This window comes from Zosterops lateralis (assembly GCF_965231275.1).
Source record: "Zosterops lateralis genome assembly, chromosome: Z".
In the NCBI taxonomy this organism is placed as follows: domain Eukaryota; kingdom Metazoa; phylum Chordata; class Aves; order Passeriformes; family Zosteropidae; genus Zosterops; species Zosterops lateralis.
The window spans coordinates 31,297,382-31,322,628 of record NC_139800.1 but is presented as its reverse complement, the minus strand read 5'-3'; the positions used below and the strand labels follow the sequence as shown (position 1 = coordinate 31,322,628).

The window sequence follows — 25,247 nt, the reverse complement described above, 5'->3', positions numbered from 1 at the left end:
TATAGATAACCACTCTGTTATTGTCTCCCTTCCTTTCATAGAGAAATGTCTTTGGTTTGCCTTTTTTTTTGGTGGTTTCTTTTGTATTTTTTTTCCTCTAAAAAGGCAGCACTAATACAAACACTTCTTTATGCTGTATTGCTAAATTCTAATTTGCCTGATAAGATATATGCTATTGTTTAGACATTCATCTGGCAAGATGATGGGAATACTTCTGACAGTAAAGCTTGAACAAAGAATTAACCAAGTGATTTTCTTCAACTTATCTCACAAATGGCATTTATTGTTCTCTTTCTGTAGTGTTGGTTCTTGGAAATTTACTTGGAATGCAAATAACAGTATTTTTAGAGCCCCAAAGAGATTTTCTTTCTTTAAAATGAAACTAGTAGCAATAGCCATATTACCAAGAATAAAAAATTAAATTTATAATTTCTAAATGTTATACCTATTTAAAAATCAGTATTTCTTTAATTGTTTTAACGTTTTTACAACTTTAAATAATTCTGAAAAAGCCCCACATACCGTCTGAGAAAAGTAAACTGTTTTTTATTCTTTAGGGATATAATATGCATTGAAGATAAACAGTCTCCAACAACATTGAAGAGAAACATAGGGTACTACAATACAGATCTAACACAAAAGTATTTTTTACTTTTCTTGTGTATTTTCTTCTTCGAGTTCATAATTCATAATTTAATGTATTCTAACAGTAACACTTTCCTTCAAAAAATCAGTATCCTTTCTAAATTTGAAAGGTTTTCACAGTCTTACAGTATTCCAGACAATGAGCAATGGAGTGATTATCTGAAGGGGTTTAAAAGTATAATAATGTTATATCGGCTAGCTGTTAAATTTTGGACCCAGCAATGCTGTCAAATTTGCTCTGAGGATAAATATTCCCAGGTAAAGGCATGATTTCAAATCTTTGGGCTCAAGCTTGCTGCTCTCTCTCCATATGAATGTCAAAAAATGATGGAAAAATCTCAAAACTGCTCAAGAATACCAACTTGGTTTTTCCAGCCAGCTTAAACAAACAAACAAACAAACAACAAACAACAAACAAACACAACAAAAAACCCCCAAACAAACAAACAAACAAAAACCCCAAAAGCCACAAAAAAAAAAACCCACACAAGAAAAAAACCTACCAACAAACCTAGGACAACCCTTCCATCCCTGCACTAAACAAAAATTTTGTTACTGGTATTTATTATCAGGTATTTGTATCATGTGGTCCCCTAAGAGGAACTGAAAGATGTGTCTTATCAAGTATCCTTCTTTTGAGACCTAGCCAGCATAACCAAGCAAGATTATAAGGAAGTATCAGTTTAGAAGACCAGACATGTTTGCTGGAAGAGGAGGCTTTTAAAAGGACTTCATAAAGATTGCTTACCCAACTGGTAGTATGCCATAGCATATAAAATTCCATGGTGGGGGAAAGAAATTGTTATATTTTTACTCCAGACATACTTAGTAGGGAAATTTAATTTCTGGCCAAGGGGAAGGGCAAGTGTAGTCAGCATGAATCTCTTTTTAATTTATGTAAGGGAAAAGATTCTGTTTGTTTCAGGGTAGGATACTCCTAAACTGTTTCTATAATAAATTCATAGGTATCCTGAGAAAGACAAACTTCCTGTAAGGGCATTTAAAGCAAAACAAAGCCTCCTTTGCTGTAAGGTGATTGATGCTTTCTACTGATCTACTGTTTATTTGATATATGCTAATTCTTTAAATCAAAGACATATCTTTTAGACTTGGTTCAGAAGTGTTGGCAAGATGAAAAATACTAGCATAAGCTTTTTCCACAGCTTAGTAACTGCTTAAGATTTTTAAACAAAACCTCCACAGTTTCTCAATCGATTACATAGAGTTATATAAGATGTATCTACCAGACATTATTTCAGACTTCACCCACCTTGACTAACCAGTTCTCTTTTTTAAAGAGAAATGCAGAGAAAGATTTTTTAAACTTCAAATTATTCAATAGTGCTTTCAGCATTTTGCCACTCCCTTAAAAAGTCAAGGCTCATTTTGAAAAGATACACCACATTTCTGCATTCTCTAAGCATCTTGTTTCTATTATAGAATAATGGTAGTTCACCTTCCAAAGGCAGAGATGCTTTTCTGTCTTTGGTCTCCTAGTGCAATGTCTCTGGCCTCCTGATGGATGATTCAAGAGCTCCTGCTTGGTTGTTCATGAGCCAGTACAACCTTGAGGTCAATATTAGACTTGGCAACTGGGAGGAAGATTTCAAAGAATTTTAATTGCTCTTTTGAAAGTGCCTCAAAATGTCATAGACTGTCTTGGCAGAATCTTTGAAGTCCCAGTTTTCAGATGTGAAAATTCTAGTTGTTGTTTTTTTTTTTTTCCCGCACTTCAATATTTTTGTGGACCAGAGGACGTCCATTTACTAGCTGGTTCCCATTAGCAAGAAACAATCATCCTAAAACAGAATGTGTACTAATTTACCTTATTTTTGAGCATTCCTTATTGTCTCTGAATTACAGCTCACACAGCAGAGTGGTTTTCAAAGACAAAACTTCAGTGGTATAGAAAAAGGAATGGACTGGGTGCTGCCTGTCTCCTGTGATTTTCTAAGTGTCTTGAAATTGTTTGTCATTCCTGAAAGCAAGCTAAGTCTCAAAAGAGCTGAGGTGATAAAAAATGACACAGAATAAATAATATTTACTATTTATCCATGCTTTTCCCTTTTTTTTTTTAAATTCTGTTGCTTTTATCCATTTGAAACAGACATAGCTTCATAAAGTGCTTTCAGATACTTTGCCCTATTCAATCTTATTTTTTTTTTCAGTAAGTTCTGTAAATCAGAACTTATCATTTAGAGTTAGCAAGCCAATAGGAATAGTTTGTAATGATCACTGAATTTTCCATTGCCTAAACAGTCAAGTTGTAGTTCAGTTTTAAGTAATTTGATTAGTTTTAGGAGATGATCAAATTTCATGTCTGTCTTTAAGCGCCAAGTCAAGAGTATATAATTATCTTTTGACTATGAAATCCTGCTAATTCCAATTAAGAAAAACAAGTCATTCTAAAACTTTGAAGCTTTTAAGTTTTGAAAATAAAAATCAAGATGTTAGTGTTCTTTAATATCAGAAACACAACACCTGGAAACACTTGTTTCCTTCTAGCAGTGTTTTGCCATCTTTGTTTTGGCATTTGTACTCTTTCTCCACTTCCAATCAAGAGATAAAGAGGAATAAAAGCTTCTTAGTTTCATACAGCTCTTAGTTTTTATTTCCCCAGCTTTGATTCCCATTTAAATGGACTTTTAAATCATAATGTGATAAATCTATCACTGATTAAGTAACTCTTTATCCAGTTTCATAGTTCTAAGTAAATAGGTGACAGCTACAGCCTGTATTTTCCTTCAAGTAATTTCAACATAGCTTGATATTTGAGAATGTATGTTAAGAATATTCTTTTATTTTCTTCATAGTGAAAAAAAAAATTATGTACTTGTTGGCCTACTGCCCAAAATTTCAGTTGAAGAAGGAAAGACTTGCAAATGTTGCACATTCACATTCGATTTAGAGAGAGTATACATTCTGATGTTCAACTTTCATGCCAAGCAATAAAGGCAGAAAAACTTCCAAGGGAGTCATGCTTTTGTATCAGGGAGTTAGTTCTGTTACCTAGATCAAAATAACTGAAAATATAAAAATTTTGAATTCCTAGTAATTTTCTACTTAATGGCACCCTGAGAAGAATTTTTTGCCAAGTTTTTTTTCTTAAAATTTTATTTTTTTTAAGCACCAGTCATAAGCTGTAGTAGGGATTAAAATTAGCCCTTGAAAAGTTAATTCAGCACAGCATGGCTGTTTTTCAGGGATTGCCTCATTTTTCTTCAAGCTTCCTGCAATACCCAGTTTGATCTCAGAAGCAGAAGTGGGAAAGCTTATTTTTAGCAACCAAATACTTCTTCACTCTCTCTCTATCTGATAAATCCTGATGAACAAAACAAAGTATACATCTTGTTTTTGAATTCTGAGAGACACAGACATTTTCTGTATTGAGACGTGATGGAACTGGTCACAAAGCACAAATTACCACTTTCAATTTCTTGATTTTTTACCTTTTCTTCACACTTAATGTTGCTCAAGACTGGACAACATGTCTCCCTGGAAACATGGTTTGGATGAGCAGAACCTTATTGGACTATCTCAGAATGAACTAAACCCATATACATCAACTGCTGCATGTACTTGTATTCCTTCAGAACACATACGACAGTTTTTAAATGGGAGCCTGCCTTATATTTAGTAAACATTACTTTTGTGAAGGAATTTTACGCCTTCACTGGCAATAGGAATACTGTCAGACTTGGTGAAACAGAACACTTTTAGATGATGTGTAAGTATCAACACCTCACTGTCTTTATGCTGGAAATACATTCATAATTTGTTACGGTGTCTGGTTCAATTTTATATTCTTTTATTCTATTTTTTTCTTACTGTAGAAGGATAAAATCTTGAGAAGTTTCTTATGTTTTTGAAGCACTCAACAGAAAAATCTACCCCCTAATCTGCACAAAAGCAGGGCCCAGGGCAGCAGCAATGCCAGAGACTACCTACAACAGTTACTGTTTTACTTCTCAGCCACTTCCAATGTAACTGATCAGCTGCAGCTCTCAACTTCTCAACTGCATCAGTAGGCACAAAAAGTTAAGGCAAACTCTCAGTTGTAAAACAGGAAAGAAAATGCAGGGCAACACTGCTGAATTTAAAAGAAAACCAATTTAGAGTCAGAATTTAACACCAAAATTACACAAGAGACAAGAAGAAATATAACGTATTCTAACTTTTCTGTATGGGGTTTCCTTCACCTGGAAAATGGAAGAAACACCACACAGAAAAGTTAAGAATACTTTATATTTTGAATAAAGACAGCTTAACAGAATCGAATTTCATTGCTTAGAAAAATTATTTTGTAGAGGTATTTCCAAGATTCAGAATTAATACTCAGTAAGAACAGTATCTTTGGAAAGGCCAGATATACTGGTCAAGAAAATTTATGAAAACATATATTTATCAGAAGATATTTTATTGACAACAAATACAAAATTGTTACTCTCATTCCCTGATGTTTCATTTTAAAGCTTTTCCTTCACCACTTTACAGACTTGTAAATACAGCATTGTAAAAAAATTAAGACAAAAAAAATTGTGACAATAAATTAAGAAAATAGGAGGAGGAGCAGGAGCAGAAAACCCAACCCATCAAGGAGAAAAAGCATTAGAAGCAAAAGAAAAGTTATGCAACAGAATTGAAGTTATCATACTGTATTTTCTTCCAAGAGAACTTTGGGGGTTTTGCACATGAAATAAAATAGCAGCAAAGAAAAAGGATAAATACAAGTGCATTTGTGTCCCACTGAACTTTTTCTTATCAACCAAAACAGTAGTACTCATCAGAATCAATTTTGGGATGCTTATGCAGAGACTGTGCATCCTCCATGACAGAAGAATCACCAAACTTGTCCATATCTGATGGGGTCTGGTGACCAGGGACATCATCCACTAAGGTATCCAAGTAACTCCCCACTGATATTCCATCCAGTCCATCACTATAGTCTTGTAAACTGCTACAGCTGCCATGGAGGGATGTCTCCTGACTTTCTAGCAAGCTGCAGAGGCTTCCACTCAAACTGCTGCCTCTGCTGGCAATGGCTTTCTCTTCAATCATCCACTTGATGGATTCAATACTTTCATTGATGAGGAGGAGCTGGCGCATCAGCTTCACATCAGTGGCTCGGAGATTAACCTACAAGGTAAAAGTGATTTAAAAAATTACTCTTTTAATAATCAAGCCAAAGACAGGCTTGAATGTGCTAAAAAACCCCAAAAACCCAGCTTTCATATCTAGGACAAATCTATTTAAGTAACTAGTAAGAAAGCCCACAAGCAAACAAATAAAAAATCCCCAAAGCATAGCTATACTAGTATATTCCGTGAAGGTCAGCTGGGAACGTGATCAACCTCCCTAAGCACTCCATTAAAAGGACTGCCAGTCAGTGACAAAACTTGTATGTACACTGATACAACATTGTTTAGATCAGACACATCTGCTATGACAACTCCTGGGATAGCCTTTCACTAATCAGAGAACCAAGACACAAAGCCATTTCTATTTACAGCTACAGACATCTAGGCAGTCACCCCATGTTATCATTACTACTATGGCTACTTGGACAACCTAAAATTTTCAGATGTGCTTAATTTGGAAAAAAGCTTGTGGCTATTTAACTTTTACTCACGCTGCTCCTGAGTGGACATGAAAATCTGCTATATAAATGTCTGAGAGTTGAAATACTTAACCTATTGAAACTCTAACTTTTAGTTATTTAAACCCATATTAGATGAAGGTGATGAAGTTCCGAGTTAACCACGTATTACAGAAAGGGAGGGAGCATTTGCCACAGCTAACTAAATAAAAAGTGGACATTAAGAACAAACTCCTACTTTCTCACTTAGTTGTGGTGGTTGATGCAAACACACAGAAGCATTAATAATAACATACAGTGGAATATTACAGTGTTGCATTTCACAGATACATTTGAATTAACCATCTTAATATTTTCCTTAACAAGGAAATTACATAAGCCACTTTTTAAGTTAATTCAGCTGACAAATAAAGGTGAGATCTAATGTCTCACTGCTTCCTTCTCTTCATCTGAAACATCATAGGTACTGGAAAACTAAAAAATCTGTGACCCTGTCTTATGTGCCGTATTGCAAATTTGAAAGTCTTCACTCAACTGAAAAATAAAGAAAAAACAATTAAGATCTACTATATCAGACAATAGACATTTTATACAATTTATACAATTCTCCAAGTCCACAACTGAAAAAAAGTAGCTGTATTGTTCATACACAATGGACTGGAATAGAATCAGTATTTTCAGGAAGCAAAGACTTGTTTTGCTATGAGTATAATCTGAATACGATATTTTCCATACTCAAATGCCATCTGCTCAGTATCTCAAATTTCACTGAGCTTGTACAGTTGTTCAAAACTTATTTTAATGTATTTTTATTCTCTTAGATACTGCAGAAGGTTGTAGTGGATCCATCTGGGATTCTTCCTAGCAGCCGGTATGGTTTTGTTCTCTCTATCTGTCACCAAACCATGTTGGTACCATTCCAGTGTTTCAGCTCTTGCTGAGCAGTAAGGGCAATCAAGGCTGTTGCTGTTTTTCACTCTGCACCTTCAGCAAGTAGACTAGGACTAAGAAAGACGTTTGGAGTGGACAGAGATGGGACAGTTGACCAGAATTCATCAAATTTCTTTCCATACAATGCTGTGCCCAGCAATAAAATCTGTGCATTTGATCTTTTCCTATACAACTGTTGCTTGGGGGCTGGCTTGATCTACTGGTGAGAGATGGGTATTTCCTTCATTTTTTAAATTGTCTTTATTACAATCTAAGTAATAGATTACTCACTTTTGTTCTTGTAACTCTCTCCCTGATCCTACTGGAAGAGGAGAGGGAAGTGAGTGAGCAAATGGTGGGTGCTTAGTTACTTGTCAGGGACAACCCAATGCAAAGACATTTCAAGCTTTGCAGTAACAAACTGTCTGTGTAACTGTCATATGTATTCCCTGCTTCCTTCCCCAGTACTGAGAATGACTTCCAAATTATGCTCAATCCAGTAGCAAAAGATTTAATACAGCTAACCTGGTACTGTGCAAAACAGCTCCACCTACCATGCATTCAGTTTTAACAATACTGCCCATCTATCATTGTTTCAGAAGTGAGGTTATGAAAACAGATTGACCATTTTGTAGTTCTCCTGCTCAAGCCAATTCCTCTTCTCTAACCAATAAATCACTATAAACCATTTGCTTGGCAACTAGGCTGTCATGAAAGCAGCAGATTACCCAGCTTCTCAAATGCAACTACAGACTTCAGCAACTTGAATACAAACATGGTCAGAGACGTGTTTCCCAAAAGGCTGATTTAGGAAATGTTTAACAGAACTAGCACCAACATGACTCAAACAAAAAAAGTCCCTTTTAGATAAAGTAGACATCTGATATATTTCAGAATCAGTTCACAGGAAATAGTTTTTTTCTCTAAATACAGAAACAGCCTCAGCATTTTTGTGGAATAGCCTTACTGGAAGCAATTATTTGCATTGCTGAGTACTAGAGTTGTCCTGCTAGCTACCAAGTCATTCCAAGTCTCCCATATCAAGAGTGCGCTTTTCCTAAAGCAAATATTAAAACGTAGTTTAACAAGTGTCATCTTTCTTTAATATGTCTTACTTCATCATCTTTTTGATAACACAGAAATGTCAAAATGACATTTTTTGCCTGTTCTGTGCTTTAGCACACATAAATCACATTAGCTTTTACTCACTTATGTAGCTGCAACCCATTTATCTTGGAAGTTGTTGGGAGTATCAAGTTGGAGTGTTTTTGGAGTAAACAAGTCAGTCCAAGACTGACTTCAGCTAACAGGACTAAACAAAATCTCACCATGCTTGACAGCTCCATTTGTTATGCACAGTAACAGGTGCATTTCGGGAATAATCTAAACAGTGTATCATAGCTAATAAAAGCTTTTCAGAACAGTTTTTATAGTTGTCCTTTGAGTTAAAGCTAGAGCACAGGACCACCACAGGGAAGGTGTCTCTTATCATGGATCAGCCCTCAGCAAAATCTTACAGTGTATAAACTGTAAGAGAGTATAAAAACTAATTTCCTGTTACAGGTTAACTTCTATGTATTATTCATCTAGTTTTGCTCTGTATATTTGCAATAATGCTGATCACAGAAAGGACACTAAATATTTAACATTAAGAGCTAGTCATAGCAAGAAAAAAGAATGAAAATAAAGTGACAGCATCTTTCAAGTAATGCACGCTAGTAGCATAAATGCACAGATTAGCATTCACACAGAACCAGAATTATAATCTGGAAGGAATAGCTGGACTAAACACCTGTCTACGCCTCTCTCTCATACTTCTTCTAACAAAATTTTTTTTCCTTTCTTTCCTTTCTTTTGGTCTTCTAATATGCACAACACTGTCTTAATTTTTTCAATAGAATTGACACATAAACAAACGCAAGGGCTTTTGTGTACATATATATGAAGAGAGAAACACAAATATTCATGCTATTTTTATATATAATTCATTGTTTTTGAGAAAGAACTTGATTAGGTAATTGCTTTTAGAATAAAACTCTTAATGATCAGGACTGCTAACAAAGACAATTATTGCCTCCTGGCAGTCACCCAAAGTAGTACATTAGCTGCCCCTAGCTTGATCACTGAGCTTTTGGGTAGAAGTCACATACGTAGTCACAATTTGAGCAAAATGGCCTTGTGTTTTGCTGCTGCATGTTCTGAAGACATAGCTTCCAGTCAGCTCCAAACACGGAAGGTCACCCTCTTCTTCAGAAATGGGAAAGCTAAAATGTCTGTTAAACATACCCTTCTAACCTGCAAGAGCTGTTTGAAACTCTAGTTTCGTCTTGCAGATTGCTTTCTTTTAAATTCCTGGATTCTCATCTTGCTGCTTCTAACTACAGGAATTCTGCAGGAATATTAATGACAACCATAAAAAGTGGTTTAAGAAAAAGATATCTCTAAATTTAATTAAATTATTTCAGTTTCATTGTTTTCTCAACACTTTTACATTCTGTGTTGTAAAGCGTCTACTAGTAAAAGGAAGAGAAGCGAGCAAACTTAAATAATAACGGTTTTTTTTCAGGATACGTCTTTTAGCCAGAACACAGTAAAGTAAGTCCTTACAACAGACAAAATCTTACACTTACAACTTAATGGATTCAAGGAGCTATTTAAGTCACTCAGATCAGAAGCTCTGCTCTGCACAGAATCTCAAGATGAATCTAGGGTTGGCTGCTCTGGAATCTGCGTTCTAAAACATCTTGAGTTTGAATGTAAATTCCATGATAAGTGGGAGTGGATAGAAACAGTACAAAGTACAGTAGTCCTGAGAAAGCCTCATGGAGGTTCAGTCCTGGGAAGTCTTGCAGAAGATAACAAACGTGGAGAGGTTAGAGAAACTAACTGCAGCCAATTCCTTCTGTTGCTAAACACTACCACATCACATCTCTATCGCACTTCTTACAAACAGAATTTCAAACCATTAGAACTTTTCCATACTAAACAGGTGTGCATGACCACTATGGTTCAGAAGTATTAATGCTACTATTGTTTCCATTTCCTAGGATGTGTCAGAGATAGCTATCTGCTTTCCTATTCAATTTCTTCTAGTTCCCATATCATTCAGGATTAAGAGCTTGCCAGCTATGCCTACCTCCCCTTTCATTTTTAAAAGGGAGATTACCTCAGTTTTCATAAAATAGTAAATTCCATAAATTAAATTGAGATGCAATTTAAAAAAATCTAACAATCAATATTCAAACAATAATTTATTTTGCATACTGAGTTGCCTCTTCCTCAAAAAAAGCTAACCTTATTCCAGTTTCTCCTGCTGTTACTTTTACTATTACAAACACTGAATAACAACTTTTAAAGTAACTAAGAAAACTAGTTTACAAGGCAAAAGATGAAGATGAGGAAAATAAAACAGTGGTTGGCAAGTCTTATCAAGATTAAAATATGCTAAGAGGATATATAAGGATAAAAAACTGGTCAATAAAACCTCATTGACTAATTCTGAGACCATAACAAGCTAAACACCATAAGCAACTTATTCAAAATCCAAAGTTCAAGTGTTATTTAACTGGAGTCACCAAGCTAACAAGTTTACAACAGGGATAAGCCTGGTGACACAGACAGGATTTGTTTATTAAACATGAAGCGTGCCATTTGAAGGTGAGCAAGCTCAAAGTGACACAACAGCTTCTCAACACCAGTGAGTAAAAGAGATGCCCTTTTTTTTTTTTTTTCCATTTAACATGTCAAAAAAACCCCCCGAAACACCAACCACAAATAACAGATGTCTGCTCCTTTAACACACAGGATGACTAATAGGCTGTGCAGGAGCTACATCCTACTTAAATTAAAACATATGCAAGTACACATCTTTAAACTTCTTGCTTGCTTCTAAATTGTCACACTGATTTGAGGTGTTTGCATTGGTTTCTTCATATAATTATGCTGCTTTAGGAAATGGTATTTCAGGATCAAGATGAAAAAGATTAGAATAGCTAGGATGACGTCTGAATTTGAACTTCTCCTGAATCTGAATCTTCAGCATCTCCTGTTACAAATGCAGGGAGTTTTACCTGAGAGTAGGAAGACAAGTTTACTGTCATCAACTGGAAGACATCTTCTATGCACCTGTGAAAGAGTAATTACTTGTGGGAATGCGCCACATGCTCTCCACAGCAAAGCCTGTGGTAAACTCCGACACCACTATAATTCAAAATAACGCAACCAATCTGACTGAAACTCTGTATGAGCTCTCTCAAAGCAATGGACCAAAGCCTGGCAGAGAATGAGACTGTCAGTCGAGGTAGGTGCTGCAATGTTCATCATTCTGCCTTGTCTTCTCCCTGCAACTTACCTCACACTAATTTAGCTAAAGTAAATTTCAGTCAACAGTGATAAATGTAGATCAACAGCTTTTTCTGCATCTGGTTTCTTTCAGCATGGAGTTGTCTTATAATGTATTCCTATATCATTCTCCCATTTCTCCTCTCCTGGTTTTTAGGCTTGTGGTAAGCTTCAGACAATGAACAAACAAAAGCTACATATACATATGAAAGCTAAATTTATGTGATCCATTGTTGATTTGTAGTTATGGTTTGCTGATCTACTTCATTTCTGCAAAGTGAGCAAGTTACACTGACTCAGATGCACTTCCATAATGAGTCACAATAAAAGTATTGTGGCAGACCAGAAGTTTTGATCACTTAATTTTTGACTTCTTTTGCAAGAGATCGTTTATACTCTTGCATCTTTTGAAGACTCCAAAATTCTTAAAACTCTCCTATCAGATTTTTTAGGTAGCACTTGTTACAATCGCTGAACTCCCAGCTGCTCATAAATTGAGTAGTCATTGGGTTTTTGGTTTCTCTGCACCCTTTGCTACTTTAAACAGAGGCTCTAACCAAGTCACTGTCCTGCTTCAAGTTCCTGCATTTCCACTGCAATCCTTCACCAAGTCCTTGCAATAAATATTTCCACAGGTCCGTCTGTAAAATTTGGCAGTCACGTAACACGGCTTTGAGCACAGTGACTTTTAACTAGGAGGAAGAGAGACCTTGTGACTCCACATCAGCCACAAAAGGATTTTACTATAAGGAGAGCTTACCAACCCATTAGCTAAATTAAGGAAGTGGGCAGGTTAGGTCTCAGCCACCACTGGAATAAGGTAGGAGAATACACTAGAATAATTAGGAAAGAGAGCAACTTCAGGAGACAGCAAGTTAGTTCAGTAGCCAATGAGAGTAAATAACTCAATGAGCAGGTTCCAAGGCCATGTCTTGCAAATATATAAACAAAATATTATGCTAATATGGTTATCATCTGATACAGGAAATTACAGTACTGGCGATTTACATTTATCTTACAACATCCTATTTGAATATTTTAATTGTATGTATACTAATTGTTTCCCTTATATTTGACAGGAAAATACATACCAACAAGTTCTGTAATTGTTTAGTCACATTATTAAAAAAAAAAAAGAAAAAAAAAAAAAAAGAGTGACTCTCAAGGCCTTTTTTCACTGCCTTGAAATATGCAGAGTCCTTGTCTGGGCAGCTTGCCAAAGTGTATTAATACCTTTGATATTAAAATATCAATGATTAGGATTAATTCATATTTGATCAGTAGAATACATTTTTTCTTTTAACATTATACTGTTGAGGTATCTTGTATGCTTAAATGTAATAAAAAAAATTCCTGGAGGAAAATTATATTTTATTTGTTTTAGTTTTTTGGCCATCTCTTTCTTTCATTGTGAAAAAAAAGAAACTATTTAACTCCTAAGTAAATATGACAATGATTATCACAAAGAAATATGATGCAGAACTGAGAGCAAATAAAAGGAAAAAAGAAGTTTGTTAGGTCCTTATTTCCTCACCTCCTGTCCAAGTAAAACAAATGTTAAATAAATGGAAGTATCACAGAATTCAAAGAGAAATATCTAGTCTTAGAAGGATGAAAAATACAATAGGAAAATCCTGACTCTTTTAAAGTTTAGTTGAATTAACCTGAAAGAGAGCAGTGACAAAATGTATGGATTTATGAAAAGGAAAAACTTCTAATGCTGCTGGAAGGTTTTACTGAATGCATCCAAATATCTCATACCACTGTCATAAAAGCATCATCCAACCTTAGAAATGTAGCTACTGTGACAAAGGTGAACATGCCCAGAACAATCCATAATATTGGACTCACATTTGCTGATAGACAACATAACTCCACTGCAAACATCCAGGTCAATATGAAGCTGTAACATTTGGCTGTGGGTGTCAGAAAGTGTTACAGCAGATGGACGATCACAGTATCATTACAAAAGTGTTCTGGACACCAACCACAATGCAGGACTGCATGTGTCTTCTGACCAACACGAGACAGCACTGGGGCTCAAGAACATACCTAATTTCTTTTTTTTTTAAACTGGATTTCACTCTCTGCCTTACTTACGTTTGTCTTGACCAAAACAGTCTTAGAAACACTATGCAAAAAAATGAAAGAATATAACAACTATTCCACACCTGTCCATCCCTTCAAAATTAATTACTTGTAATACTGGCACTGCGGAAGTATACTCAAAACCATATAACTAAAACAAAAGAAGATAATGGGGTTTGCTTACAGGTATATCCAAAGTTTGAAAATACTATCTTTATAGAGACAACAGCTAAGTTTGAAAACATTTTAAAACATTAAAAAAAAAAACAAAACAAAAAACAAAAAAACAAAACAAACAAACAAAAAACCCAAACAAAAAACCAAAACAAAAACAAACAAACAAACAAACAAAAAACCAAAAAAAAAAAAAAACAAAAAAAAACCCAAAAACCCCAAAAAAACCCAAACATAAAAAAACCCTCATCAAAACACCCAACTTATTTCATTAAACTACAACTGAGACACAACAATAGTAATAGTAGGGAGAAATCTGAACTCTCTTGAAATTCAAGTCTGCTTTCACAATACCACCGGAGAGACACATACAATTAAAATAAATTAAATCTTTGTCTCAATCTCCCCAGAATTCAAAATGGAATTCTGTTTGAAACAATTTTGTATTCCCGGAGAGGAGGTATATCCTATTGAAAGCATATTTTTAATCTAAAAATAAAATCTCTAGGTAAAGGCAACATGCAGTCCTATTTACAGAAGGTTTATCTGGGTAAGAATAATAAACAACTTCAAGACAGCTTTGGTATTAGAAATGATCACATGTGCTCCCAAAAATGTTTCAGTAGTCCTAGAAACTGATTTTCTGATCACTGGGATTTTTCACCTATTAAAACATTTATGACCATTATGATTCTATTCTAAATTTTTGAATAAAAATGAGTCAGTATCTTAAAAAATAAGGGGTTTTGTTTTGTCTCCTTTTGTTTACTTTGTGACTGATTTGAAATTCCATGTCTTTGAAATTCAGCTTCTTTTTTCTTTTTAAGGCAGAACTTCATCCCTTCATCACTTCTCCTCAGTGGCGTAATCACTGCTCTCCTAAAATATGGTCCCTACACAGTCTTTACATCTCTCTGAAAATACTAGCAAGTTTGAGGTATTTCAGATAACATCAAGTTGCTTATTTTGAGTCTTTCAAACAAAAACACTCTTTAAAACTTCCTGGTATCTATAAAAAATTAAGTAATTTCATTCCTTCTCAATCACTAAGAAGATACCAAATAGCTAGCAGCTAACTTGCATCTGGGATCTACAGATTAAAAATCTAGGAGCAAACAACAAGGTTAGTTACAACATTTCCATCAAGCTGAAATACTGAAACGGGCCAGCACAATGAGCCAAGCAGGCTGTTGAGAACTATACCAGCTGCAACTTTTGAACCCTTTTGGTCCTTTTTGGCTCAAAAACCCACAGACCCCTTTTTTTCCCACAGAACACATCACAGCAATTCATCCTGGAGATCACAAGGTGTGATTATCAATGTATTTTAACAATTAAACAAAGACAAGTCTTATGCTTCCAGACAAAGATGTGAGAAGGTAGTAAAAGTAATCAGTCATGAACTACCTTCAAGACAAAAGCAGGCACTCAGTGTAACATTTTCTTTTCACATTATTTGATCCCATCTCTGATCAATAATTATTATCCATGCCATACAGTGCAGTCCTCAGCCTCTTCTACACCATTCTAGCTCATGTCATACTGCTGCTTTTATATCTAAACCTGTTCTTAGCAAAGATTTCTACATAGAAGAGCACTGAGGCATTGTGGTGTGATTCCAGTTCAGCAAAAAATGTTAATCATAGCTATCAATGCAGTTATCAGATGTATGAGTAGCTTTAGAAGGAATCAAGGTCATTGCTTACATTTCCCATTTCTTCTTCTACTAGCTACTAAACTAGTTGGGGAGCAAAATTAAGGTTCAAGACTTGCAAAACATGGCTAGGAAAAGATAAACACGGCATTTGTGAATAATCAAGGGTAACCCTGGGAAAAGAGAGAACTAGTCAGGGAAAACACAGCAGATTTGGACTAGACGAGTTTGGCTGTATTTGAAAAGGGCTCGTAACAGCTCTTCTGATTTAATTTTGTTATTAAACTTCACTAGAGTACAAATTAATAAAAATGAAAGAGAGAAATTACAGAATATTAAAGATCTTAGTGTTGTTTTGGTTGCACTTTCTTTCTTGTCTGAAATGGGTGGACTGATGCTCTGCACTGGTGAATGCCTAAACAGCTTTATGAAGTTATCATCACTGATGGCTACCTCATCTGGCTATGGGAAAAACAGCAATTGTACCTTCACTCCTCTGCCTCAGGAGTGAATGAACAACCAGTCACATCTCAGGAGTCACAGTAAGCAGTGGCAGGTGCTAACAAAGGTGGATGCAAATTCCACAGGCCTTTGAAGAACATCACTGCTGCTTTAGTATGTTAGTACTACCTCTCCTCTCCTGCAAAGAGGCTTTCTCCTCTCTCTGCTGCAGCAGGATTTACACTTTTCTCTGACAAACCTGTAACACTATTATCCTGCCACATAACACCACTTGAAATAAAAAATATTTCAGTGCACTGTACAATTCTGCCAAGACATGTTAATGGACAAGCCATTAACACTCGCAGTAGTTGAAATAGCCCTGTGAAGGCAAAATGTAGTTGAAGTCACATAACAGGAAAAAAACTGTAAAAATTATCATTCTGGTTTCATATTTACTGGTTTCATAGATGTACAGTTTTGAGAAGAACAGAAGAATAGTCTAAAGTTTACAATGATTCCTTGAATGACTTCCCCAAGTTGCCATGTTTTTGTGCAGACCCATCTAAATCCCATTAGTCAAAAAACCTTCTTGTCCATGGAAAGGATTCTTCAACACCAAAACCAACCTAAATCTCCTACACTGCCAGTATCTTATTACTAAGCACTTTGTTCTAAAAATGCACCATTTGCCTTTGTATAACAAAGAAAATGGTCTGTATCAGCTGCCAAACTCCACCTGTTCAATTGGCCAGAACAGGCCTTCTCCAGGCACTCTCATAAAGGTACATATTAATCTCGCTTCAGGAAGAACACTAGATATTCAGAATGAGAATCACTGAAGAGTTGGGGTTGGAAAGGACCTTGGAAGATCATTTAAACCCACATCACTGCTATGGCAAGTTGTACAGCATCAAGTCCAAGTAGGTTTTAAAAATTTCCAGAGAGATAAGACTTCACAACCTCTCTGGGCAGCCTATTCCAGTGTTCAGGCACCCTCAAAGAAAGAAACTTTTCCTTACATTTGGATAGAAGCTCCTATGTTTCAGTTTGTGTGCATTATCCCTTGTCCTGTCACTGGGCAGCACTGAAGAGAGTCTGGTCCCAGATTCTTGACAGCTACCCTTAAGACATTTGTACACATCGCTAAGGTCCCTGTTCAGCTGTCTCTTCTTCAGGCTAAACTGGCCCAGTTTCTTCAGCCTTTCCTCATAAGAGAGATGATGCTCCAGACCCTTTTATAGTCCCCTGCAGGACCAGCTCTCCAGTAATTCCTTGTCTTAAACTGGAAAGCTCAAAATGGATACCTAAACAGCATTCCAGATATGGCTTTACCAGGGCTGAGTAGAAGTAGGGTGTGTACATAATTTTCACTAGTTTTCTAAAGAGGTGGCTAAACAATACAGATCCTATTCCTCTTTCCACAGAAATGCTTCATAGTTGCTCCTTGATGTCAGGACTGGTTTTTTTTAGTAATTTAAAATAATTGGAAGAATCAAAATCTAAGTCTGAAGTTTTTAAATTAAAAACTCTTTTAAACTGAATATTAAGAAAGTCATGTCCAACGTTTGCTGTGTCTCACAAGCAAGTGTCTGAGCTAACAAAAGCAATGCAACTATCTCAAATACAACACTTCTTTAAACCAATGGAAATTCAGCAGGAACACAGAAAAACAAAAGCAACCAAGCTGTTCTCTTTTTGTTTCTACTTTGGGTAAAAATAAAAATGTGTGAGCTTGGAAACACTTGTTGCACTATAGTTCTTGGATGTGTTTCCTTCTGAACATATAGAGAAGCAGGTTTCATAGTCAAACCAGAATGCAGTAAAATGGCTCTTCTTCTGGAAGCATTTGAGTCATGAATACAGCTGATGTCTAACAGCAGCAAACAAAATCATAAATTATGCCCCAAAAGTGTTTACAGAATCTGAACCCCTCAGTAGTTAAATAGCAATTTACCATTGCTTTAAAGTCACTAAATGCTTTCATTTCATCTGGCACTGTACCCAGCAGGGCCATAGAGCATTGAGAGGAGTCTATTGTACAGCACAGCAAATGAGACATTTGGGTAACTTCTCAGGCAGTTTAGCTAGTTTGTGTTTACAGTTGGTTAAGAAATGTGCCATACCATTCTCTTGACAAACTGTAAGTGTTAAAAAAGGCTAGGTTGGTGAGGAAAGGATTGGATTGCTGAGGCCAGGGCTGCATTCGTGTGCCAGTACTGTCCATGTTTACGGAAGCTCTAGGCATTGCATATCCCAACAAAACTGAGTAGCTGACTTTATATACTTATATACCCTACATATATACTTTTATATATAGAGAGAGTCTTTCCTTATCTTCTTTAATGGAAGAGAAATTTCCTTGAGAGCGACTTCAAAGAGGGGGATGCTCAGACATTTTATTCCACACACTCATCTGCAGGCAGGCACCAGAGGGATTCAGCACTGAAACACAGAACAAGTGACCTGTGAAATAAATGGCTGTCCCAATATCCTCCAGATTTGAAAAAGCTTGAAAGCTTGATTATGTTCTTTATATCTTTAAAAGAGGTAATACAAGATGGCTTATGAACCCTCTAGATGTGTTTTGGTCACCCATTTTAGTCACCCTCCAGATTAAGGCTGCTTCCAGTTGCTTACCACAAACACTTCCAACATGGGAAAAAAGCTTATCATTAGAAGCCACATTTATGGGAGTAAGGCTGATAACAAAGGTTACAAGTCTGTCTTCACAACAAAAATTTCCCTTTTAATAATGAGATTGTCTGTAATTTTATGATCAGAGTTCTTCATCTTTACAAACAGTAAACTGAGAACCATGTTTTGGAACTGCTTACATATAGCAAGTACAACTTCCATGTTTGTAAGTGCAAGTTAAATCTGTCAGAGAAATTGCACTCAATTTAACTGAATTTCAATTGCTTTTCAACAGCTCAGATCCTCTGTCTTTTTACTCCTGTAACTTCATCTTCATTTGCTTCAGATTCCAGTAACTAGCCTCCGTTCCAGGACATGGACAGAAATGAAACACACGTTAAATAAACATGTCCACTGTGAAAAGCTTACTAGGTTTTGACTGTGAGGGTAGAGAACAGACAAATAATCTAGTAACCTTTAAACATGACTTGAAAACACATTCTTTTTCTTTTAGTATTTACTGTTAAAAAAACAAGTATTGAATAGTAGAAATGCACTTGTTGCCCATCACCTCTGCTTAATGTATATATTTGGTACTGTGCATTTCAAGTTTTTCCTGCTCATATACAAAAGGTAATTTTAAATTGTTGTTATCATAAGTAACCACATAAATTAAAGCATCCACACAAAAGTACCATGATCAAAGGGCTGGAAATCTGCCACATGAGGAACAACTAAAGGAGGTAGATCTTTTCTCCCTAGAGAAGTCTTGGGGATAGTGGTATCTCCTCACAGCATTCCAGTAATTTGGGCTGATACAAAGAGGACCAGGAGAGGTTTCATCTTAAAACAAGTCAATTTTTTTTTTCAGTGAAGGCAATCAATCATGAGAACAACCTTCCCAGTTACAATGGCTGAGGTTTTCAAGATGGACAGGATGCCTGACAATGTCACCCAGACTTCCTTTCCTTTGAAAGGTGAAATAAGATAGTCTTCTGAAGTCCCCTTACGGAACAGCCCTTCCACTCCAGGCCATTCTATGAAAGCCATGCTATTACATTGATTTCATCAGAAATGTTATAATCTATTTGCTAAAAGTTAGCAACAACTATAAAACTCGGTGCAGAAGTGGTTTAGTATTCATATAGTTTCATTACAAATTGTCAGGAATCAGACTTAAAAAATCAACTTCAATGATTCTTCTACTCTTGAAAAAGTATCAGGAAGGAATCATGAAATTGTAATACATATTCTCTGAAATAAACGCGGGCAAAAGTCTCACAGTACATAGGCAGTCTGACTGGAAGTCTTGACTGTAGTATCTCTGATTCTGCTGTGATCATTCACATCAGACAGATGTATGTGTACCGAAGTATCTCACACTGATGCTGCTTGGTAAGGTACCAGCAATGTTTCATGGACTCTTGCCCATGCAGCAGCTAATAATGTAAGCACATATTCATCTGTACTTCTGGGGGACTTAAACCCTTCAGCAGCTGCTATAGCTGAGTAAGAACGGACATAAACTCTGACTGAGTACAGCATCAAGATGTTCTACAATCAAATTCTTCTCCTAGGCACTGAGATTTGCCAGTCAAAACTTATGTTTAAATATGCATTAATTTAAATAAGCTTGGTCGCCTCATCCATTCCAGAGAAAAGACTGAGAACTTGGCAAAGTTCTGGCACTGTAAGTTGCAATTTTTCCTTATTAGATTTATTTTCCCTAAGGATTAATCTACACCTCCATTTTAACATGAGCCACTGTTATGATCACTGCCCAATCTACATATTATGCAAAAATTACAAACTCCTCTACTACACTTTGCAAATTGGAGGGTTTGGAGAGAACCTGCTAGCAAGATACAGGATTAACCCCTTTTTCAGTCAACTTCAGGACGACTTGGGGAAACAAGTTAATTTCTATTTCTGTATGCCTTCTTTGTATGTCTAAGAGCCACACTCCAGCGATTCACCAAATAACAGCTCATTAAGAAACAAAGTTTAATCAAACTCCCCTGCACAGGTTTGAGGCTTAGCCACTAGTAATTTTATATTTAAGATTGTATTTTCAGTCAAGTATTTAACCAAAAATTACAATTAATCTCATCAAAAACCAGCATCTGATACACAGCTTTGCATTGCTGACTAGGCACACTGGAGCCAGTCCTTGGCTTCAGTTAAGACAACTGATGTTATCATACAAAATAGTGTGTAGCAGCCTGCACCTACCGCATGTGTATGTTAAAGAGGTATTTCAAGTCACAGTTGTAGACTTTTTAAAATCAGTTCTTCAAGGAGACTAATAAATGCAGATCCCCCACAACTATGGATCTAGTAATTCTAAGCAAATATGAAGTTTACCAGACTCTTTAGATCTGGTAGAATAGGGTTACAACAGCTTTGCCCTCCAACCTGAAACTCCACTAATGTGCTAGGGATGGTTAAAAAAAAATCCCAAAACCAATAAAAAAAGCATAAAGAAAACAAGACAAACCAAACCATCGAAAACACCATCGAAAACACCAAGGAGGACTGCCATTGTAATGATCACATGTGCCTTAATTCCAGTCTCATTTTGTCAGGGATCAATGTTAACTACCTTTAAAAATAGTTATACTAAAATTAAACTAAGAGAACAAAGGAGAAGAAAATTCAGCTAATGAGTTAAATATGCCTCTATCTCAAATGGCTTTAGCCTAAATCTGGAATGCTCAGCTCCTTGAAAATAGGATTGTTTCAATTACTTTATCCTTCAGTCTAAAAAGTGTTGCATGCAGTATACCCAGCTGGATGTTCAGACTAACAAAATCTGATTCTCAACAGTGTTCACTGGAAGGAATCTCATTACAAGTCCCAGCATTGCCATGCACTCCTCGCTTCCAAGATACAGCTCTTCTTCAGCCTTAAATATTTTTATATAATACATTTTTTTAAATTATTTTATGTAGTGCAGGCTATACTGTGTTTAAATTTCTAGCTTGCAAAGAGGCATTAATGAGTTGATTTTGGAAACTTTTGAATGAAAAGGAAAAAACCCCACTCAATCTCTTTCTTTGAGCATTAAAGAAAATCTCCCTTTGAGTAACCCCAGAACTCATGAAGGACAAATGAGGCTTTAGAAGGAGTATCATTTCTGGCTGTAGAATGACCCTCACAGATTATTTATTGCAGTGAAGGTGTTTTGTGTTGAATGGTGACCTCGAGAGCATAGTACACTAGAAAAAAGGCTGTGGCTGTAAAAGTTTATTATCAACTCCCCAACAGAATGTACCACCTAAAGACCACAGAAAAAGATCTTAACACTGTGACAAATTTCATACTGAATCAAGGGTCAGATAGCGAGAGGTATTCATTCCACCCAAGCTTGACCACAGCACAGTGTTTTGACTCACACTGACAATTACATCTTGCTTCTCCTCTAATTTATGGCCTTATAACTCAAAGGTTTTCAGGATCCAATGTAGTCTCAACCATGGCCTTCATGGGAAAACAGAGGATAAGAAAAAGGAAGTAAACCTGGCCAAGCAGGGCCATATTTCAAGAACAGTACTCTGTGTGCATTGTGTGATTCCGTGACCATTAGCAAAATCAGGTTTGAAATGAACCCTTATGAACAGCAACAGAATCAGAAGGAGCAAGGGAAAGTCTCAAATCCTTCCCCCAGCAGATGGACTGTTGCCAAATATGCCCCACCTATTTGTCAGGTACTGCAGCTCACAGTCAAACCCAGCATTTCCAAGTCAAATATTGTCTTTTTTTATATACCACTAGAAAAGAAGCACCTGAATAACATTGTTTTTTATGTTTACAAGAAGTCTGTCTCAAGTCTGGAACAAGCAAGTAAAAAAACCAGAGGCAGGTCTATCCAAAATTCAGTGAGTGGGCTGTAGAAGCTGCCATCATAGTACAACTAGAAAAAGCATAACTGATGACACTTGGTTTTCCAAACTTCTAGCAATTTTCCATTTTTTTCATGTTTACTACTGCAGCAGCTATAGACTACTTTCTGCATGTCCAAGACCTCCTATGCCTTGCAGCAAAGCCAAAGAATAATGCATTAGAAAGAAGTGTGAAAGAAGAAAATAGTGGGTTTTGGCTCCATGTTTTACGCAGTAAAAAAAAGGATAGAAACATAGAAAGAAACCACAATTTTAACCTGGTATTGTTCTTAAATTTATAAAATATGTCTAGTAAGAAAACTGCAGAGGGGAAAGTGACTGATTAAGAAGCTGAAGCATCCCTTAGGATTGAGGAAAACCCTGAAGATGCCAAACTAGAAAAAAATCCAAGGTGGTAGTTCACTTGCACACTCTGGATTACAGAAGACAGCTGAGAGCATGAAAAAGGTATAGACAGGGTACCAATGGATCTCTAAACCACAGTTAGTCATTGTTCTGGTGGTTTAATGGGCATATACAGACCACAAGTTAAATGGGAAGAGCATTGTAATTTAACTCCTCTTACTCAGTGTGAGAAATTAGTCCAGATAAGAAAAGTCAGCCAGTCATTGAAGTGAAAAAGAACAGGAGAGGTCAAAGCTTTGGAGACTAAAACACGTTTATGCTTAGAGCAGGAGAGAAATGAGAGAAACTGGATAGCAGGAAGAAGAGGCAAAAAAAAAAAAAAAAAAAAAAAAAAAAAAAAAATATATATATATATATATATAAATTTGTGACATGAAATTTTCAAGTATAAAGTAGTTGAAGAGACCAACTTGAAAGTAAAAGGGGATATGGGCAATTGGCACGGGTCCCCCTCCCTTAACAGGCCTGCCTAGCTGTCTTGACATGTAACAGCAGTGCCAAAAGCTCTGCCTACCTTTATCTGCTTCCTTTGCAGTCTGACATCCCATACATTATAAGCTACCTGCAGGACGTTGTACAAGCTTAAAATTAAAAAATAAACATGAGACAAGCAGACAGCAGGTTACTTAATATTAAAACTGAAATTCCCAGTGATTGTTACCCTAAAATCACAGAACAGCTTCGGTTGGAAGGAGCATTAAAGACCATCTACTTTCAATCTTCCAAATGACAAGCACGAAGGGACCTACAATGTCTCTGCGCAACCTGTTCTGGTGCCCCACTACCCTCTGAGTAAACAACTCCTTCCCAGCATCTCTGAATCTATCCTCTTCAAGTTTAAAACTGTTCCCCCTCATTCTATTACTCCATAATGACGTCAAAAGTCCTTTCTCCTAGCTTTCTTGCTTGGCCTGGTCTAGGTACTCAAAGGCGGCTAAAATATCTCCACTGTTTGATAGTTTCACTGTGGAGATCTCTTAAATAACATGAGGCCGTACAACAACAAGTGTAATTTATAATCTGCATCTCAAGATTAACATTATCATCTTGGCTATTAACTTTCAGAATATCCATTCTCTTCCCCTTTTTGCCCAGTACAAAAGCAAACCCACACACCTATATACCTATATGTAGCACTGTGGAGGGATTTGTGGTATGGCACACTCGTTCACATAGAATATTATTGATTTATTTGCTGTAAATGGCTGAGTTCCAAGATTGTTATATAAAGTTATCTCAACACTCTACCAGAAAAACCCTCATCCCAACCCGATCAAATTTCATCCCATTTTCAAATAAGCTTAGTGGCAGGAGCTATGGAAAAAAGCTGCTACTAAATAGTGTCTTTTGGGACCCACATAACACCCACATACTAATAAAAACAGAAGTTATCTATGCTGACATATCTGAGGTGCCCTGCATTTTCAAGATCATATATGCTGAGTGTTCACTAATCACTGGTCACTTGCTTGCAAAGAGTTTCCTTTTGGTCTGCCTTCGAAAAAGTTAACCCAGTTTTACTGCATCATTTTATGGCAAAATAAATTTATTGAGATAGTGATATACAAAGTAGGACAAGCACCTGCACTAAGATAGTAAACAAGTTAGAGGACCTGAATTACATACAGCATAGTCCCATCACAGACCACTAGCAAAAGAAAATATACCATTCAACCAAAGCATAAATAGTTGTTTTTTCAAGAATTACTCTGCATCGTCTGCAGCCTGTTTTGAACTAATTAAGTCTCTGAAGACTAAAGTCCAGCAATCAAGTCCCTGAATTCCAGGCCAGACTTCCAGCCCGAGAATATCCTGTGCGTCTTTAGGTGTTAGCCATGAGCAGGAAACAGGTGCAACGCAGAAATGCAGTTACAACAACGGGAGAGCAGCGCATTATTTCGTTTATTGGTACTCCAGCTTTCAGTACTTCTAAGGAGCTGACAGGAACAGAAGCCAACTGCGAGTCCCTGGCGAACTGCCCCGCTGCGAGGAAAGGAGCCGACAAGTCGCTCGCTCCACGCCGCGCCGACGAGCGGCCTCCTGGCCCTCCTGGCGGGCGGCAGGGCCTCCCTGGCTGACGGGGCCAGCGGGGCCGGGTGCCCGCACCGCACCGCTGCTCCCGGGGCGGCCGGCAGCGCGCAGCCAGCGCGGTCCCCGTCCCGGGCCGGTGCTGCCCCGCGGGAGGCGGCGGTGCGGAAGGGCTGCGGCTACTCACCATCTCTTGCCTCAGGAGCTGAAGTTTCGTCTCCAGACGGGCCAGGGCGGCAGCGCGGCGGCGGCGGGGCGCGGGGGCCGCGGCGGCGGGGCGGGCCGGGGGCTGCTCCCCGCGCAGGGGCCGCGCCAGGCTCTCGGGCACTCTGCGCCCCAGCTTCTGCTCGACGTCGCGGAGGTCAGGCAGGGCGCCGGGCTCCATGGCTGGCCCGCGGGGGCCCGG

The 25,247-nt window shown here is 37.2% G+C and overlaps 1 protein-coding gene across 1 annotated transcript; it reads right to left on the bottom strand.

Moving 5' to 3' along the window:
* Positions 1-546: 546 nt before the first annotated feature.
* On the bottom strand, positions 547-25,226 carry LURAP1L (leucine rich adaptor protein 1 like; the record flags this gene model as incomplete). Its single annotated transcript, XM_083883996.1, has 2 exons — positions 547-5,781; positions 25,029-25,226. 2 exons carry the CDS (start codon positions 25,224-25,226, stop codon positions 5,407-5,409), a joined length of 573 nt encoding a protein of 190 aa, XP_083740122.1. The 3' UTR covers positions 547-5,406.
* Between the last annotated feature and the right edge of the window lie 21 nt (positions 25,227-25,247).